The 21,588-nt window shown below is 34.0% G+C and overlaps 1 protein-coding gene across 3 annotated transcripts in view; it reads left to right on the top strand.

The window, feature by feature from the left end:
- The window catches only part of LOC134855210 (probable serine/threonine-protein kinase DDB_G0282963), a 514,793-nt gene that overhangs the window by 471,600 nt on the left and 21,605 nt on the right, over window positions 1-21,588 (top strand). For 2 of the 3 annotated variants that reach the window (XM_063871667.1, XM_063871668.1), the window contains one exon: window positions 13,911-14,055. In XM_063871667.1, the coding sequence (XP_063727737.1) occupies window positions 13,911-14,055 (145 nt within the window). Of the gene's footprint in view, window positions 1-9,794; window positions 10,857-11,357; window positions 12,450-13,910; window positions 14,056-21,588 lie in introns of those variants that run through there. The other variant, XM_063871666.1, reaches the window with a different exon arrangement.

Raw genomic sequence — 21,588 nt, 5'->3', positions numbered from 1 at the left:
AAGCCTTTTATTTGTGAAGCGATCCATCCATATTCGTTTAACCCGCCCTCCATCCTACCAGTCGTCAACCCAAGAGCCATCCATTCAAACAGTCGTCAACCCAAGAGCAATCCATCCACCCAGACAGCCATTCAACCATCCATCCATTCAACGATCCATCTAATCTACCATCCATCGATAAATCTACCATCCATCCATCCGTCAAGCCATCCTTTAAGTAAGTGACCCATCGATTTTGCCATATATTCATCCAACCAGCCATCGATTCGTTCATCTAGCAATCCAACCAGCCATATATCTAGCCATCGAACCGGCCATTCATCCATCTAGCCAGTCATCATGCAACCAGCCATCCAAGCAGCCGATCATCAATTCAGCCATCACTCAAGCCAAACATCACTCCAATCAGCCATCGACCCAACCAGTCATCCATTCATTAGGCCATCCGCCATCGTTTCGTCTAGCCATCCAGCCAGCCATATATCCAGCCATCAATCCATCTAGCCACTCAAACAACCAGTCGTCCATCTGTCAGCCATCTTCCAACCAGTCTTCTATGAAGCCATCCATACATCCAAGTCTTTTGATCTGTTAAGTTATCCATCCAGCCATCCGTTTATACATCCATCGATCCACCCAGCTTCCTTACAATCAGCTAACTATCCATCCATCCGAACTGTTTTGCCGTAAAAGATAAAACTCGTTATTTTTCAGGAGCAACTGTAGCTCTAGTGGGCCTCCTAGTTGTATCGATATCTTAGCATGATTAAGTTTTATTTAAAGCACTTTTGGAGGCGTTAAGTTAAAAATAGAGTGAATTTAATTCATTCAAAAATTTGTTTTTTGTTCTACTAACTCATATAGTTGAACTAAAAGTGAATCAAATAAATTGCTGAATTTCAGTTGTTTTAGTTTTTTGACTTGTTTCATTCTTTCATCTAAGTAATTGACCACATTTTGAATAATATTTAGACCATTTCCAGCACACGACGGGTATATATCAGCGTTCAAACATTATCGATCTTCGTTGTGGATAAGAGTAGAATAATAAACATTTCGACACTTACATCCGGGTGCTGTATCAAAGAAAAGATTTAAAAACTGCAGATTCAATTGTTTGGTATGTTAAATTTTAGTTCAAATTTGAAGTGTTTTCTTGTTATGTTCTGCCCAGATTTAGAGATATCGATATATGTACACAATTATACAGTTAAAGCAAATCGCGTAGAATGTAAACGAATTGAAGCAAGCGTTATACACTTATCAATGCCATTTTTGATGTAGAAGTGAGGATTGGTTTTGTTTCGACTTTCGTAACGAAAGTAACGCAATATTTGTGCTCGGGGTGGTTTTTTTTTCTGCAGATAAATTAGACGTTTTAACAGCCATTTTTGACGGAATTTTTTTTTACAGCATTCGAAAAGTATTGTTCTCCTGAGCTCAACTTTGAAAAATTATTTCACACGTGATCATTTTTTGTTTAAAGATTGCCATTTCGGTCAATTTGGGACAATTAACGCGTGATATATTTCGCGCTATTAATGCGTAAGCGGAGATTTAATCTGTCTTAGAAATCGTTGAAAAATGGTTGAAAGAAGCTTGTTTGCCGTAATTGATTTGTAAAAAGTAGCGAAATTTATTCTTTTGTTTTTAATATGGCGTGTAGGGGGTTGATTTTCACGAAAAATTTCAAATTTCAGACAAAGTTGGTTCATTTTGTTTAATTACTTTTATTTTTTTTAAATGTTATTACTGATCCATAGACCTTAAAAGGCAGTTGGAACATTCACGGCTTCGCCCTGATACGAGCAGTCTTGTATCTCTTTGCAACTCAGTTATGAATTGGAGCAAAAACTCAGAGCATACTTTTAAAGACTTATATTTGATGATTGGGGGAAACTGCGTTTCAATAAATAATTTCATAATGCAAAGTGTTTACAAAGAGAGATGATATTTATGACTAAAATAATTTTTTGGTTTGCTTTACCCGTTATTGTAGTCAGAGATGCTTTGTAGTAATTTGGCAATAAATATCGTAAATCTGTAATGAATAGATGCTTTGAAAATATTGGCGAAGTTTTGTTGTAAGCCAAAGTGTTTCGCTCCTTGTTCGCCCAATTGAATGGGAGCAAAATGGAAAAAGAAAAAAAGGTTAAAGTTATTTGCTTTGATGAGAGAATAACGTTTTCCTCGTTTTATTCAACTGTGGAAAGGAGCTCAAACACTCAATTTATTAAAAACAAAATTCTAATTTGAAAATCTGCAATTATTTTCATTTGGCATATGGAGGCGATATAAACTGTGATCTTGGTTAAGTCGGTTTCTGTCATCTGCCAACATCAAACACGACAAAGCACAAGAAAGAGAACATTTTTTCAACTTCAAGAACTTGGATTCTTCAAGAACTTGTATTTTCACTTAAAGACTTTACCACACGAGAAAAAAAAACTTTACAGAAAAAGTGAAAGAGTTACACTCTTGAAAAATAACCTTAACTGTTAAGGTGAATAAAAATTTGAGCGAAATTTTCAAGATAAACTTGGGGCAACTAAAAGTAAAATTTTATGTAGTTTCCCCACAAGTTTTAGTTAAGGTAAACTTGAGGTGGCTTGAGGCAAGGATAAGGTGAGCACTTTTTACCTTAACTGTTGAGGTAACTTGAGGTAATTTATCTCAACTTATTTAAGAGTGTACTCTCACTTTACGCAATTTGACTATATTCTCGAAACAATCAACACTTGTTTCTTTTTCCCCAAACTGAGATGTATCAAGTCAGAAAGCGCGTCAAAATCAAGAAAAGTTCAGATGTCTATGAAGATCAACACCATAAAAAAATAATTAATCGAGGGCCTTAAACGATTGAATTGCAGTTGCTCGGGATCAAAACACTGTTTATCAAAGCCACGCTATTTCAATGAACACGCCTCAAAAAAAGGCGTATTTGATTTAAAAAAATAGTTATGAAAATTCGTATAAAAGCTTGGTAACCACAGAATATGATTGTTACTTTTTTGCATCAGAGTTCGCCTTTTGTGAGCATATGAGTGCTTTTCATGAAGTATTTACCCAGAAAAAATTCTGCGTTCTACTTACAACTCTTCTCATATGCAGTATCGAATTGGAAAGCACATACGTGCATACAAAATTGCTTTAAAAATCAAACTTAGAAAAGCTGTTTGGTTTTTGCGAACAATTAAATAGGTTAAACCAGTCATGTTGCTGAGTAAAAAAGACGGCAAGACATTAAGGTGACATGACTTTCAGACGACAAGTACGAAATAAAACATGTAAAGTGAAAACTTTTCGAAGTTTAGCGAATGATCTTTCTCAAAAAAACAATTGGGGCCTTTGCGTGTAGCGTTTTAAATTCCCAACAGAAGCGATTCTAATCTTGGCAGTTTGTAGCCAGCATAAATCATTGTGTAAAAATCTAATTGTTCAATTATGTTTTCCACGCAAAATTTTACGACAAGTTTGCTCAGTATTTAGTTTGATGATAAAAATACTTATGAAATTTACTACGGTTGTAAAGTTGTTCCTTCAGCGGGTGTAGTCAACAAAATTTTCATAAATGGATCAATTTTTTTTTAAAAACCAGATGGAGTTTTAGAGCATTTAGAGTATTCAAAAGTCCGTCCTGGTTTGAACAAGAAAAATTATTAGCTAGTTTTCGATCCTATCAACAAAAGTTTTCTTTTATAGCGTGTTGGCTATCTTTCTAGCTTTTTAACTAAATTATCAGCGAAGTATTGAAACCAAACAATTCTCAAAGACAAACTTCGCTGGTGAAAGGGAGGCTTATCAAAACAACCAAGTTGAGAAAAAAAAAGATTTGCAATATGGAAAACATGCTTGTCATTCTAATCTATGAAGGAAAAAAATTGCAAATAATAGCATGAATAGCATGATAACAAGTTTTTTTACATTAGTAAAAAGTATGACAAGCGTTTTCCCGAAAGGTTGAGTTATTGTTTTGTGTTTTGCTTTAAATTTTGGCTTTTCCCTGAAAAATAAAACCCAGTAGTTTTCCCAACTACTATTAGGAAAACCAATACATTAAATGGCATCAAAATTGCAGATTTAACTATGTAGTTGAAGACATCACAAAAATCAACAACAAGAGTTCTAGGAATTCCACGCAAAATTTAGCAGAAAATCAGACCATAAATTCTTTTTACTATAGAAAACATTGATTCTTCCGTGTGAAAAAACTCTGCCGTCTATACCTTAGTCAAAAATTTAAAATATAGATTTTTTGCGCATGCAAAGTTTTATTGTTATGAAGTGATGATTTGATTATAAAATTGGTTCAGCGACTAAAATAGTAGTTAAATATAGTATCCCTCGAGTTTGGAGTGTTTATAAGGAAAAAAGCTTATCATAAAATTTTTATATCATTAAAAAAGGCAAGTTTTCAGGGTAGGTAAATTTTTCAGGAAAACGCTTATCATACATTTTTTAAAGCAGTAAAAACAACCAATTTTTAATTAAATAAAAATCTCAAAATTAGTTAGAAAGTCTAACTTTGTCTGCAGGAAGAATTGCACCGAGCTGAATTTCTTCTTTGCTTTAATCGAAAAACTTATCAGTAGCGACAATAGTTCTGACTCCTCTAGAAAATGCAATCAAAACTGCTCGCAACTGTGCAACAATTTTCCCATGATTTTCAATCCGTATGCTTTTCAGCTCTCCTGCTGACCTTGTTTTGCATGATATGAAAAAAATGCCTCAATTTCAAATGTCACGAAAACGTTTACCCAAGGCAATGTGAATTTCACTCTCGTACTAATTTTCCCTTTGCAGCACAAAGATTGATTCAAAAGATTTCCCTTAGTTCTATCAAGAGCGAAATTTTAGCTACGGGGTACTTCGCTGTACAGTGTTTTTATTAGCTGGACAAAACGAATAAAAAAAATTATTATCTTTTTTGTCTACAGTCAACCCATCTGAAGAAAAACGCGTATGAAACTCTAAGTTTTATGCCTTCTGCTTAGTTAAACTGCGATCTAGCGAAAAACTCTCTGCTTCACGTGATTATTTATCACAAATAATCAAAGTGGTAGTTTGCAATCCAAAGTTACTCTTGGAAAACATTATTGCAAGTGATTTCAATTAGTAAAAATTGTCTTTTGGGGTTCAAACAAACGAACTTTAGACAAAAAAGCATAGCCTAGCCTTAAAATCTCTTTTATTGTTCCGATTTTTGAAGGAAACTGAATATTTATGCTCGATGTGGCTTTTTTATCAGTCAGTTTTCGCCGATCGAAGTTCAACGAAACTTTTTATACCCCATTGAAGATATCGACTTCCTGAGTATCGAGACTTCCTGAGTTCCGGACCAAAGTATGCGCGCTCTGAAGAATTTTTTCTTCCGATTTTTGTAAAGAAAGTAGCGGAATGTTTGTGCTCGGGTGGGTTTTTTCTTCAGACAAATTTCGACTTTTATTCAGCCTTTTTGACGGAATTTTTTTAAATCAATCAAAATTTATTGTTGTCCTGAGCTTAAATTTAAAAAGATTTTTGACCTGTGATCTTTTTTTTGGTAAGTTATGTGGGTTTAAAGACAGCCTTTTTTGCCAATTTGGGACATTGAACACGCGATATATTTCGCGCTATTAACGCGTACGCGGAGATTTATTCCGTCTTATAAATGTGCCAAAATAGTTGAAATAAGCTTATTTGCCATAATTGAAGTGTTACTAGGAGCGAAATTTATCACTTTGTACTTTATATGGTGTGTGGGGGGATAATTTTCCCAAGAAATTTCAAATTGAAAACAAAAAGGTACGTTTTGTTTCCATTACATTTCATTTTCCATATTTTTACTGCTCCATAGACCTTAGAAGTCAGTCAGAACATTCAGGGTTTCGCCCTGATACGAGTAGTTTTGTTTGTCTTTGAAAAGTTTGTTCAAGCGCACACTTGATAGCAAAGTTGTTGCGATAATTGAAAAGCATGAGTCTTTGCATGATCTTTGCTGCCTGTTTCAACTATGCAATTAATTGACTGATTTAACCATTGAAGCAGCACTAGAAGAGCGATAAAAGTTAGTAGTTATGAAAATTACAGTAGGTTGTACGAACCTCGTAGTTCCATTGCTGCTTTTTTTTTGTTATTTCTTTAGTTTTTATCTTTTTGAGTATTTTTGCGTGTATTTGCCAAGCGCAGCTTTGCCTCTGTGTCAAAGACGCGACTGGTATAGAGTTTAGCAAATTTATTGGACAATGTATGAAGTTTCTGAAATTATTTTACCTTCAAATTTAAATTAAATCAAAATACTTCTTTGAATATTCGCGTTTGCCTTTTATTCGGCATTTTATGTGTTTTGTTCGCGAAAGTTACATGGCAAATCGTTGTTGATTGACGAATTTGTTTCAATTTTTTTTCAAGAAGTAAGGACAAATTTTAGTTATACGAAAAATTTCAATCATTTTGCCTTGCTCTTTTGTCAGTTCAAATGCAGTTTTGAAAAATCGGTTGCAGTTTTAACGGCATTTCACTGTCTCAGGGTCAGAAATATTTCAAAAACTTTCAGATGTTTTCCAGTAAATTTGTTAAAAGCTATAGAAAAATTTTTTGGAAATGAATTAGTTTGAGAAACTGAACAGAGTGTGACACCAACCTTTGGTCATAAAATAATACCAAAGAGGGGACCCTTTGGTTGGTGAGGGGTTCGAGTCCTGAGGGGGAGGGGGCGACCGCCTCCACCACCATCCCTGAATTCGTTCCTGTGTTTAGTAATGAAAGGTCAAATGACGCTTAAAACGTGACTGAAATCTGTTTTGAAAATGGATGTTAGTTTCCAGAATTTCCTACGCAACTAAAATTTAATTATTATTCCAGTTTTCTCAAATCAGGTTAATTTTATCAAAAGAAGGTGTAGTTTACAAATTGTTTTTTTAAATGTACCCAATTATAGTGTTGAAGCAAATCGCGTAAATTGTAAACACATTGAAGCAAGCGTTTTACACTTATCAATGCCCTTTTTGAAGTAGAAACGAGGATTGTTTTTTGTCTTTAAAAAGGTCGTTCAAGCGCACACTTGATAGCAAAGTTGATGCCATAATTGAAAAGCATGAGTCTTTGCATGATCTTTGCTGCATGCTTTAACTATCCGAATAATTGAATGACTGAGCTATTGACGAAGAGCGAAGAAAAGTAGTAATTATAAAAATTATAGTAGGTTTTACGAACCTCGTAGTTCTGTTGTTGGTTTTCTTTCTCTTGTTATTTCGTTAGTTTTTAGCTTTCCGCAGTGTTTTTGCTTGTATTTGCTTAGCGCAGCTTCGCTTATGTGTCAAAGACCCGCCTGGTATAACTTCTAACAAATTTCTCGGACAACGTATTGTTTTTCTGAAATAATTTTGACCTTCAAATTTAAACTAAACCGAAATACTTTTTTGAATTTTCGCATTTGTTTTTTTTTGCTGGCGTTTTATTTGTTATGCTCTCAAAAATAGTTTGGCTAATCGTTGTTGAATGACCTTTTATTCAATTGTACCCTCGAAATAAAGACAAAATGAAATTCTCCGAAAAAGCGCAATCATGTCGCATTGCTCTTTTGTCAGTTCAAATGCAGTTTTGAAAAATCGGTTGCATGTTTAACGGCATTTTGCTGTCCCAGGGTCTGAAATATTTCAAAAATTCCAGTTGTTTTCCAATAAATTTGTTAACAGTTATAGAAAAATTATTTGGAAATGAAATAAATTGAGAAACTGAACAGAGTTTGACACCAACCTTTTGTCTGGCCTAAAATAATACCAAAGGGGGACCCTTTGGATGGTGAGGGGTTCGAATCCCTCAGGCGAAGGGGCGTCCGTCCCCACCCCATACCTGGTTCCGCTTCTGTCTTTTGTAATGGAAGGTCAAATGACGCTAAAAATTGTGATTGAATTAAGTTTGGAAAGTGGATGTTAATTTCCAGAATTAACGCAATTAAGATTTATCTTTTATTCCAGTTTTCTCAAATCAGGTTAGTTTTCATCAAAAGAAGGTTTAATTTATATTTTGTTTTTGAAAGAGTTTTTCATCTATTTTTCTCCGAAAATTTCTCATAATTTTCTCATTTTTTTGGTGTGCTTGTTGATTGACACCTGTCGATTTGTCGTATGTTTTTCATACAGCAAGCGAAAAAGAAGTCTAACTAATGAAAAAATTTTTGTTTTAATCTACGTGCCTAGGTTCATTATATATTTACAACTAGCTTACCAATTTGTGGTCGGAACGTTCTCTACTCTTTGGAAAAATGCGAAGTTTTCTTAAACTATATTTAAACACATATCAGTAAAACTAATCGAATCACTTCATGTGGCTTTTATTTTTTGTTCACGTTTTCATTTCTCGTTTTTACATCTCGTTTTATTGCGTTTTTCACTGACGATACTATTTACATTTCAACTATTATGCTACAAAACAAGATCTTACGAAAATGGTAACTCAGTTCGTTACTCTGTTAACATGCAAAAACTTCAGTTCGCTTACTCAAAGCTCGGTCGAGACTTACACTAATATAAATAGCACTTCTCGCTCTCATAAACACTTCTAAGAACAAAGCAACTAATCTGTGTCTTGGCGATAAAACCAAACATGCGAATAAATTTGGAATTTGACAGATATTATTTCGGATTTGTGACACCCAAACAACTTTGAACAAATGTATGAAATGCTTTATCCAATAATATCCCAGTGTTTCTTCCCAAATTAAACCTGGTATATTTAGTTTCCAATAAATTTGGGAATTGATTTATAGAATCGGAAGTTTTAGACTCTTGTTTTCCCAAATTGATCCTTATTGTGAGCTTTCGTGCGTAATATTACTCTGATATTACTGTTGATAAGTATTCATATTTGGCATATTTTAACCTAGCTCCAGAATTAGTACAGTCGCATTTGTTTGAATGACCGTTTATTCATTGTCACTGATCGACGTTATTTTAAAAGTAAGGTTAGAGATTGGTTTAGACGCTGTTAGCATTAGGTTTAAAAATGCTTTCAAATTTGATAATAAAAATAGTCTGAACATCAATGAAACGTTTAAACAAATAAACGTTTTGCCGACGCTATCTTAATTTTTTTTACGAGTAGTACCGAAATCAAATTCATCATTTATTTAGTAATTTAAAAAAGTTGTATGGCTTTGACAGCGTTTTACTGAGACGTCACAAATTTTTCGTAAGCATTTTGAAAATTATGATTGGATATTAATCCTGAATTCGATCCAAATTTCAAATTATTCTTAGTTTTATTGATTGGTATACTGGCTGTCAAACCTTAAATTAGCTGCTCAAAATTGGAAAAAAAAATACTTTTTATTTGTTCATCCAGGAATTAGCTGTCGGTTAAAAGAAAACCAAATTCACGTCAATTATAATTAAATCGCTCTTAAATAACTGAAGGATTTAGAGTAGTTTCCTTCCCCTAAATATATAATATCCTGTTAGCTTATGAAAGGTCTATCCGGTCTGGCAAAATGGATCTTATTTTTTATACAACTTAAAGGATAGAAGAAATCTGTTCTATGTTTTCCAGAATTTAAACCGGCTTTCATTAACAGAAAAAATATATGTTTTCAAGTTTTTGAACCATTCGAGTCATAGTTTTTTTGCATATTTCGTTTTTATAATAATTTGGTTGTAATGACTATTGATCTTAAAGTTTTGGCTTACGTTTATAAAATACGATGCTTATAAATTGCAAATTTATCATGTATTTAACATTTTGATTTTTTTTTAATATCTCATCTGAATCATTTTTTTGCTTGATTTAAGAGATTAAAGCTTGTAAGTGGCAATGATATAACTTGATACATCTTCACGTTAAAGTGAAAATCATCAATTGCTGTTATATTACCATTTTTGACCCCCGAAGCGCTTTTAAAGTGCTTTTTAAGGAGTCTATTTGATTGAATACATTTCCAATCTAAAACGATGAACTACCGTACTTGAATTCAATTGAATTTCTAGTGTTGGATTTCTTTATTCTTCGATTTACTGAGAGCTTATTCTATGCGTCTTAAAACGTTATTTCCGTCTATTATCTAACACAGCGTGATAAAATTAATCAATTCTGAAATTCGGACCCATTTTTCCATATTGATGTACCATCTCTATACATTTTCTCTTTGGTTTTACTCTCACCACATGTTTTATCTTTGATTTCCACCCTCATATAGTTCAAGTCTAAATTGAATTCATTTTGAGAGGTGTTGGGAATTCGTTGAAGCGTACAAAGATGAAATTTCGCCTTTGCCCCAAAATTGAAATTGAATTAACTTTTTAAATGGGGTTTAAAGTCACGCTTGTCTGATTTTAACACCATGAAGATTTTTAAGTGATTAATGTTGTCGACTTGAATTAGTTATGCGACTTGATTTTTGTTGTTGAGATTTTGAAATCTCAACTCTTCGGCTGCTGACGATATTCTATATTTTGATTTTCTATTTGTACTTATCGAAATAGCTGATAGCTTTTGAAGTTCGATTTTTTATGAAAGAACTTGCGAACTTTTACTTGGAACTCAAACAAGTCTTACCAACTTTTACAATTTGAGTTTAACTAATTGTTATATTTTTCCCAAAAAAAAACAAGAACTGCGAGAAAATCATCTTTATCAACAGTTAAAGAATAAATCGCGGGGAAACTTTTCTCCTTGTTGATTTAGTTATCGATGATGGGAAATAATATTTCAGCCAGTGACAACGAACAACTCTTATCTAATCTGAACAGAGTTGTGTATAACCAGCAACAGCAAAGCGGCGGCTCGATTAGTTCGCCCAATCCACTGCAAAATTTAGCACAACTGCAGAGTTATTTAGTGCCTCCTGCGACTAGTAATCACGCGAATAGTGCCGTTAATGGGTACTGTGAAAATTTTTGGTCTCTTTTCCAATATAACTTTTGCCTCCCCCCCCCCCCCTGCAACAAAAAAATTGTTGGCCCAACATACTTGTATTGTGGGGGCTATAACAATAGGGGGGGGGGGGTATAATTTATTTGTATAAAGGGAAAGAGTCCATTTCTGATAGCTTAGATATCACAAGAATATTTTAATTTATCTGAGTTGCGAAATTTTAGATCTTTTGGTTCTTCATATGGATACTTGTGCAAAAATGTCACACAGAAAACTTGTGAACAAATTTTGAAAGTTCTTTCTTTTTGTAAAATGAGAAATTTTCTAGGAAAAAAAGCACATTTAGCGCTAAACAAGTAGAATTTTCTGCTATTGTACTAATTTTGACAAAAAATAGAGAACCAACTTCGTAATTCTGCTTAAACCGTCGTCTGATTAGGTGTTTAGAAAAAATATGGTTGAGAGTTTTGAGCTTGTGATATCTGATACACTTCAATTTTTTCGGATAGCCCGGGAAATGTTAGTCCTTGTAGCTCAAATGCCAGCGATGCTTCTGGGAAGCGAAAAGTTTCCTTCAAAGACCAATTTACCCAACCTCCTGAAAATAACCAGCAGCTGAATTTTACAAATCCAGAGCAGCAAAGTGCTGAAGCTACGTCTTTAGTTGATCTCTCGCAGCCTAGTTGTATTTTACCTCTGCGCCCGTTAGGCCCATTAGTGAAAGGGTGTTGTCCTTATGCCCCGCCCAAATTGCCGGGCAAAAAATCGCACCAAAAGTTAAGTAAGCACCTGCTTAACAGAAATCTCACTCGATCATCTTCACAAACAAGAGAAAAACCATCTTTTCAAACCGCTACTTATGATGGTAATATTATAACCCCGCAAGCTAATGCAGTTAACAATAATGGTGGTACTGTTACCCAAAATTTTATGGCATCATATCACGTTGAGTCAACAAACTATAACGTGAATGTAGTTCAACATTTACAAAATTCTCAATTTAATAGCTCGCTTTCACCCGAAAATACTCCCCAAAGTTACACGAATAACCCTTTTATCAGTAACAGCAGCCAGTTAATGAAATCGAATCGGAGGCCCTTTATTCATTTCGACGACATCATTTCTGATTTCAATACAAAATCGAACGTTTCTTTGTCAAATTCGGATTCAAGTTCATTTCAAAATTCAGTAAACAGCGTTAATTTATCAGCTAAAAATTCGACTTGCAGTTGTGAAAAGTGCAATTCAATCGCACTAAGTCCGAATTGCAACATGAAAAAGAATCTGAATAAACATGATGTTCAGCTTGGCGTGAACAAAAATGAAGAAAGTTCCGCTGTGGAAAAAAATGACGGAAATTTTTTCAACATGACTGAAAACGTTGACACAATCGGCGTGAAAAGAGGAGGAAATTTCAGCATGAACGACTTTGAAGGAATTTCCGAGGGGACAAACTCGCCTGTCTTGTGTTGTAATGACAGTTTTTGTCAAGATTGTAATCGAGATGGTTGCGGTGACGACAATATGGATGGTAGTAATGGTAATAGTGGTGCTGGCGTTAACCCGATGGAGTTGATAAATTTCTTGCTCGAAATGACCAGGTAATTTATAAATACCTAGTTGAAATTAAATCTCGCACCCTTAACATAACCTAATAAATTAGAAAAATCTGTAAAGAGCAGGTTTTTGAGAACACGTATTTATCGGTTGCATTTTTGAATCTTCTGCTGTTCCTTGAAATTCTTTCATCTAAAACTTCATGTTTTTGTCCAGTTTTGCAGCTTAATTAGTTTTTTAAAATATTTTCTGCATTTTGACCGGAAAGAAATACAGTTCCGTCCGCTCAATTGATCTACTTGCTATCCTCCATAATTGAATTACCAGGCAAAGCTTGCAGGTGAAATCGGTCAGCAGCAAAATTTCCTTTGAACTGACTTTGAATTTAAGTCTTAACTGGCATCAAGTGGCTTTATAGGATATTCCAATTTTTAGCTGAATTTTTTATTTTTTGCAGGTTAGTTAGATTCAGTATACGCAACTTCGAGTCGCCATCTTAATTTAGATAACTTATTTAACTTGTAGGTTCTGAAGAATTAGTTGATGGTAGTTAATGTTATTTTAAATCACTTTCATCTTCAGGCGGTTTGAATTTGCTCGTTTATTTAGACAGACCGTTAAACTTCTGACTAGCTTCAAAATTATCGACGTTATCTTAATCTTGTTTCCGTTAAACCACCTACGTTAATTCAAACATTTAGTTTGTAATTGTCTGTCTGAAGAATTTATACTCAACCATTTGGTTTCTGAGGAATTTACCCACTGGTTGCAAATTCCTCAACTAGTAAATTTCAGTTCCGTTTAATTTCAACTGCAAAGTTTTTTCTAATGGTCAGTTTCAGTTTTTATTGAATTTAAAATTGCTTCTTAACAAAGCTTGAATTTAATGTTGTCTCATGGTCCAAAAAAAGCTCTTTTTAAGTGATTGTACTTGCCTTATTCTATCAACAGACTTTTTCTATCGTTTTCCTGAGCAAGATATTTGTTTAATTAGTTAGTGGAAATCCTAATTAGTTAATTGCCAATTGATTTCTAATTAATAATTTTTAGATTGAAGCCTAGGTTCTTTACCAGTCCTCTTTTATATGTGTTTTTTGTATTTTAATAGTAGTTTTGTGATATTATGGCTAAGCTAAATGCGTTATATTGCGATGTAAATTTAGAAGAACAAATTTGTTCACATTTAATTCGTTCACCATAAAAGTTTTCATTCATCTTGACAATTTTTAAGTATATTTATAAAATTCAAATTCATTTGTTGGAGAAAATGGAAAAGAGTCTTATTTTATGGTGTCATTTCCATGTCTTAAAAGCTGGATGTGTAGCAAAACGCAGACAGGTCATAAAGTAGACACGTCATAAGTCAACCAGAATCGAGAAAAATTATAAATTTCGTACGCTTATTTTCTTATCTCGATTCCGATTGGCTTAAGGATTGTCTACTCTATGACATGTCTACTTTTTGACCGCACCCCTTAAAGCTTTTCCTTTTTTTCTTGTTGCAGTAGAGCGGCCTCGCCTGATCAGTGGTGGGAGTTGTGGGATGAAAAGACAGGGAGGTACTACTACTTCAACACATACTCCAGACAGACTGTGTGGCACCGACCGACCACACCCCAATCAGACATAATACCACTCGCTAAGATACAGGTGAGTAGTGAGAATTCGATTGAATAAAAATGTAAGCTGCTTGAAAATTACATGTGCAATTAAGTTACATAAAATGATAGCAGTAGCAAGTTTGTGTGCAAGTAGCCCAAAATGTTCCAACCGCATTCAAAAACAAAAGTGTTAAAAAATTTGATTGATCATGATTTTTTGGAATTTTCGCCAAAAAAAAATGTTTTTTCGATGTGAGATGACAAATCCACATATTTCAGTATGTCGTTACAATGCATTGATCAACCGTTTATATATAAGATATTGAACAATTGTTCATCGCTTAAATGGAGAATCTGAGTATTGAGGCCTTTACCTAGTATTAAGTTTCGAGAGGAAAATCATATCAGTTGTTCTCGATATTGAGAAAATTTATTTGGAAAGGTTTTCAGAATCTGAATCAGCTTGGAGAGTTATTTTGAATTTTTTAAAAGCTTAGTAAAAATGTTTCAACTGGATGATGTTTCTCGTTTACAAGCGAACGTAGTGTGTAAGTATCTCTCGCAAGTAATAATGTTTATCCTACCTAACTTGCAAATAAAGTGCTCATTTGGTGCCGTTTTTGCTATAATCTTGATATGTAGCATTAAAAATTTCATAATATATGTTCTCTGCTTTATTTTTGGCTGGTGTTTAACGGAAGTCAAGTGTCCGTGGCTCAGCGGGAGGATGTGGAATTCTTGTTCAACGCCGGCAATAGTTCTTTTTATATGTTTATAGTATTTTTGAAGCCCATAGCGTTCGCATTTTTTTAGCCTGTATAGTTGCATCATTGGTGGCTAGTGTTCTCACGTTTTAAATGGCCGGTGGCGCAGGTGCGAAAAAATTAGACTCCAAACATCGAGATTGTAGGTTCGAATCCGACACAGCAAATGTTTCACTAATTCGAGGCCCATTTGTTTCTACCTTTTCTCATTTCCTTTTTAAAGCTGCTTTTTGTCGTTTTTTGCTTGTGTTTGCGAAGCAACTATTAATTATGGGGACCCCCGCAACACAAATTCACTTTTTCAAGGACCTAGCAGACCAAAATATTGAATTCATAAACTTGGAGGGTGTAGTATCTGAAGAGATCTCACATGCCGTTAAAACATGCCGTTAAAAAATAGTGAATTGTGAGTTGAATTATTGATACTGCATACAAATTGTAATGTGTAACATAATTTAATAACGATTTTTGACGTGAAACTAAGTAGGAGTCAATAAACGAAGTGATGACGCTAATTGACGTTTTTTGTTTGGTTTTTTTTTTCAATACAAATGATCAAAAATTAATTCAGCTGAAATTCATTTTTCATGATTTGACTTTGATTTTTTTTGAAGTTCATTGGAAATCAATTTGCTAAAAGGAAGGTAATTTATTAAGAGTCAAAGAACGTAGTTCTATTTAGGTCGCGATGAATTTTTTTCGTTTTTTCAAGAAAATTCCTAAAATTTGTCGAGGCTCAAATTTACTTTTTGGCGGTTTGACATGTGATGTCTTCTTGTGTTCATGGCATTTCCATTGTAAAAAGGAAGGCAAATTCCACTATTAAACAGCAAAAGTGTAAAGGTCACGAAAAGCTTGATCGACTTCTATTTTCGAAAGTGGAATTATCAGATTTCCCAGCGAAGTGAAAATTTTACCTATTGATCCAGTTTTCTGAAATTGGGTTAATTTTAGGAAACAAATTGTCAGTCATAAAATGTTCTAGATAGACTTTTCAAGCCATCAAGTTTTTTCTTCAAATTTCAGTATTTTTCTGTTTCCTTTGCGGTGCAATACTTTTCCAGTTGTCAGTTGGCTAGGTTTTTCAGTTTCCTTGAGCTCATTGACACTTTTGCAGCTCTTTGTTGGCAATGTATATAATTGATTCAAATTTGTGCGACCGTCTTGTTGGTTCTGAAACCCGTAATGGAAAGCGCTTCTTTGTCCATAAAGGTCCAAGTCACCTCTCACGGTTATGTTCGACCCCCCGCGAATGAAGTACTGTATAGTGTTGAGCTCATTGAATATTTTGAATTCCATCAGTTTTTCCAATTGTTTGGGCTTTTTTTTATTAGAAAGTCGATACGACCAATCTGTGGTCGGAATAGTCTCTTCTATTTGCACAGGAGCATGCTATTCTTGTTTTTATCAGTTATTTGCCGACCAATATAGATAGCAGTTTTATCCTAAAGAAAGGTGTTGTATTTTTGGGTACTTTCCTGGTAGCGTTTGAGTAAATCTTTTTTTAATGATGAAATTAAGTGCTTAAGCTGTGTTTTTGATTATCGTCATGTCTAGCCCGATTTTATTATGAGACTTCTGAGAATTAAATCGGTTTCCGAAATACCAAGAACTCATGCTGTTTTGGTTTATTATAGCAGACTACAAAACTAATAGACCAATAGAACTGTCAAAAATGATTCATTGGTGTAATTATCCGCCGTTTTCCATTCAATCTGGCAGAGCTATTTTTAGACTTATAATCTGTTAATGGTTAATCGTTTTTTTTCTGGAACCATGGACCTTGTGAGAACTGAAAAGAGTAACATTTTATATTCAATTAACCTTTTCCGTTTCATTAAAAGTTATTGTTATCTTCTTGTTTGTTAATTGGTTGTTTATTCATTTTTCGATTCCAGTCTGTAAAACTTTGATTATTCGTCGTTTTGATCGTGGCTGTTGAACTTGTGTGCCTATTTTACTTCAAAATGATTGGAAAGTTTACCTAACAAAGTGAGATAGCTGTATAAACTATAATACTGCGTAGAGTTCGTATATTGAATGGAATGTAATCACCCTAGAGCAATATTTAATTTAACTCCATTTCTCCCACTATAGTGCTTAGTGCTATTCATTTGGTATTGAGAGCAGTTTTTATGATAAGAGAATTCTGCAATGTAAAAATGACTAAACGGGCAAGTAGAAGGTTAGTTCTACTAGGAATAAAAGCGAGTGGCAACCGTAAATTAAGTTCTAAAAAATTTGAAGTCAACTTGCCGTTAAGACTTTTCCACCCCTCCCTTAGTTCGAATGTAAAGAGATATTTGACCTTCCATAGTTTTTCTGTTTGTTCCGACTTTCGAAGAAAACGGAATATTTATGCTCGGTGTGCTTTTTTTATTCAATCAATTTTCGCCGATCGAAATGATAGTTTTGAATAACATTTTTTATAACTCATTGAAGATATCGACTTCCTCCGATTATTTTTTGTGAAGTTCTTGGGGTTTGAAAATTACCAAATTGGCCATGCTCTGGTCTAAATTATGCGCGCTTTGAATAGTTTATTCATAATGATGAGAGCAAAACGCGAATTTATAATGCGTGGCGAATCATCCCGCGCAACAAAATTGTTCCAAATTGAATTGAAGCTAGCTAATCGGTCGTATTAAGAGTAATGAACGTAGTGAAGACTTCTATCTAGGTCTTGCTGATTTTTTTGTTCAGGAAAAGACTTAAAAGTCTCTTATAACTACAGATGTGCATTCATACATATTGATGCATTTATGAATGCACTTAGGTATATATGCACTTTTTGAGTTAATTGAAATTCATCTGCTGAAAGTGACGCAAATAGCACTCTTCAAATACGAACGTGGAAATGGCGCGAAAAAACGTGAACGATTCGAAATTGGAATTTAATTTTTAGATTTCCAGCGGAATGAAAGTTTTGCATTTTGATCCAGTTTTCTCTAGTTGGGTTCATGTTATCAGAAAAGCGCCAATCATCAATTGTTCAAAGGGAAAATTCAAAGGGAAAGTCAGTGTTTTTTCATGTTTAGTTGCGTTCATTACTCTTTTCCAATCTTCGATTGGCTATATTTATTTTCGTACGACTCAACATTTCACACTTTGGTTTTGTCCAAAATTTAAAGGTTTTCTATATTTTTTCCCAAAAACTATTCGATATGAATGAATTAAGGGACAGTCGGAACATTCAGGGCTTTGCCCTGATATACGAGAAGTCTTGTTAATTTCTGGCGGTTTGAAAATTGCCAGTTAGGACATGCATGCTGTGGAATAATTTATGCGCGCTGTGAAGATTTTTTTTACTATGCTAAAAGATAAACGCGTTTTGTTGTTGCGACTTTCGAGAGAGGGCGGAATATTTATGCTTGGTTTGGTTTTTTATTCAGTCAATTTTCGACTTGTTAATGAAGCGTTTTTGACGGAAACCATCTAAGAGATATTGTTATTTTAAGCTCAAATTCAAAAGTGTATTTCTTATGTGATCCTTTTTCGTAAAGTTACGGGTGTTTGAAAATTGCTTATTTGGCAAATTTGGGATAATTAAAGTGCGATATATTGCGTACTTATAATACGTGTGAGAAGCGAATAATGCGTTCCAAATCGAATTGAGGCCAGCAAATTAATCCTATTATCACAATTCAATACTCTTATCGCACCCTTAGTATTCTACATAGCGTGTGGGGGTATAAAATGAAGAAAAAAAACGTTTTTCTTCAATTAATTTGTCATTTATTCAACCAATAAAACTTTGGCCTTAAGGGCAGTCGGAACGTTCAGGGCTTCGCTCTGATATACGAGCAGTCGTGTTTATGCGTGGTGAATTATCCCGGTCTACAAAGTTGTACCAAATTGATTCAAGGCAAGATAATCGGTCGTTTTTAATTTCGTCCTACAAGTTTTTACAGTTGATATTTGATTTCGTCCCAAATTCATGGTTGCTTAATATAATTTTCATAACTTTTCCTACCAATTATGGGGCAGTCAAAACATTCAAGCCACTGTTGGTAGATTCATTGGTCACTCTTTGTAGCAATTTTGCTCTCGAATGAGGTTTTTTCAGATCATATCCTGGATGAAAAGATGTAGCACAGAGGCCTTAGGCGGCTTTCTACACTACTCAAATGCGCAATTCGTAGAAGCATGCTTTAATGCGAGCTTAAATTAGTTCAAGTACATAGCCAATTGGGCTATTTCAAAACCCCAAAGAGAGGATTTTTTCCCAAAAAGGATTCTAGTTTTAAAAAAAATTGAATTAGAACCCAGGGATTCAATGTAATTCTCGGAAGCATAGGACTTTTTTTTGTTTCAACTATTATTTTAATATTCGAAATTAGTCTGTAAAAAACAACGTTTTTTTATAATTTCGGTGAAAAAGACGATTTTCACAAAACAGCCAAAAACGGTTTTGAACCGCAATTTTATTCAACTTTTCATTCCGAAATGTTTATCTCCTCTTAGTCACTAAAAACAATGGCTTCTAGGCTTAAGTTCCGTGTTTTCTATTTTTTATCGCTTGAATTACAAAATTTTGATTTAAAGCATGATTATATTCGACATTTTGAACCAGTTTGCTGGAACTTTTGTTGACTCAAAATGTCTCTCTTTGGGTTTAACTTTTATTATATATGCGTTTTAGTGTCCACCATTTGTTGTGAAATATTCATACAATCCGCGGGATTTCCATGCCGTTTTTGATCTAAATCCCCCTCGAACGCGAATTCCCCCTATAAACCCAACTAGGGAAAAGTTGGAAAGGTATATACTACTATTTAGTTATTATATTGCACCCGAATTTAATTCCCACTTAATAATGCTGACGGTCATATTTTACACTTGTTAATGCACCCTACGGTTTGTTAAACCCAGTGCATTAATCTGCCCGCTTAATGCATTTTCTCGCCATAAAACAGTGTGCTGATCTTGGGTGAGGAGATAAAATAGTAGGTAAGTCTGGCTTTACCCTAGCGTTTCAATACTTCATTATGTCCAAAGTTTTTATAAGTGCGTCATCAAAATTTGAAATATTTGTGCTGATTTCAGCTTCTATTTCGTTTTTTCTTAGTTCACAGTTTTGCCATTAGTATTTTTGGACGGAGTTTTTAAAAATAAAATGATAAATACTCCCATCACAAATAACACGTGTTGAGGTTTTTTTTTTATCATAACCTTCATACGAACATAGACAAAACGAATTATGTTACACGATGCTTTTCTCGTTTTCCTAGCTCTGTCATCTTGTTAAGCTAGTCCACAATAATCAAACTTCAAGCCTTGTGATGGCTATTTACAATATTCCCCAATTTTTTCCCTCAGGTTTTCAGATTTCAACCGAACTCAATAAAGGTTCAATCGAGTTTCTAGAGAAAAATATAAGGCAGCGGCGTAATAAATATTTAATACTAGACATTTTTGAGCTCTCCACGAAATATCGCCCTAATTTTTCATTTTGAAACTTCAAGTGCACGATTAACATTTAAATGTCTCGGTTCCCCAAAATAATCCGTATGAAATCCAGGGCTTAATTTTACGGGCACCAAAATATGCCATGCTCGAATTAAATATCGTAGAATTAGATTTCGGAGGTAATATTTGTGGTTATTGGATTACACGTGTATAGGTTGAAGTAAGTCCAGGTTTTTAGATCAAAGTTTTGATCTTAAGAAATACAGACGAGCATTAATAGAGCTAAGAAATGGATTTTATAGGTACCAGAAAACACTGGTGTGTTCAATTAAACGTTTATTTATATCGTAATTCGAAACCAAAGTTTAAAGTTAAGAGCCTCGCAATTGACGTGTTGTTCATTAGTGATTTTGTGAAATCAATTTCAAGTCTAGAAGAGGATTTTATGCAGCTGGTGTATGCCTTCTGAATCAATTCTCTTCTGTCCCCAATATAAAGAGCAAATTGGCGAGAGCAAGAATTTTTCGGCAAAAGAGCGATTCGGTTTTTGTGCGTTTGTCGTTACTTTGACGTTAACACTTTTTGCTCCTTGAACTTATTGGATCTCTTCGACTACCCCCCTTGGGAACTAGTAACGAGCTGCCACCCCCTATGAAGAATCAGTTCAATGATTGAGCATATGTGAATTTTGTACCCTTAACGAAAGCAGGGATAGTTAAAGAGATCCAAATTATTACCTCAACACTGACTTAAGCATTGGACATCGAGCTTGCGACTGATGAAAATATATTTTCCGTTTTTGTAATAAATATGCACAAAGTGATCGATAGTTTCAAAAACATTATAATTTTTAAACGATTTTTTTTCGATATAAAGTATTCTATCGAAGAAGTTGATATCATAATTAAGCTCTAGTTTTCTTTTCGATATGTTTTTTAGGCTTTTACAGTTTACCGCGACTAATAAATTTTGTTCCGACCATAGTTTTCGGTTTTTTTTTGCTTTCCACGCAAAATTAGGTATCACAAATAATCATCGGACTGGGTTGAGTGATATATCATATTAGGGCACTTTCAGTCATTTGAACGATATTTAAAAAAATTCAGAAAAATTATCAGTGTCGAGAAAAACCGGTTTGAATTTCGACCAAATAAATTGAAGATAACTTGTTTAAACTGTTCATTTAAGCCAAAATAAACTCAGTTTTTCTAAACGAAAGCTAGTTTTGAAAGCTATATTTGGCACTTCCTTCCTTGGCAAGTTTTTTTTGTTTTTCACAAAAATATTTAAAAAAAATATGATTTTTTTGAATTTTTTTCTTCATTTTTTGTTAGTTATTCTTTTTTTGAAAGCAACAGTTGTCGATTATGCCTGATTTACTAACATCTTACGCGTGATCATTGTTTTAT

This window comes from Symsagittifera roscoffensis, chromosome 10, assembly GCF_963678635.1.
Source record: "Symsagittifera roscoffensis chromosome 10, txSymRosc1.1, whole genome shotgun sequence".
NCBI lineage: Eukaryota > Metazoa > Xenacoelomorpha > Acoela > Convolutidae > Symsagittifera > Symsagittifera roscoffensis.
This window is presented reverse-complemented; position numbering and strand designations above follow the sequence as displayed.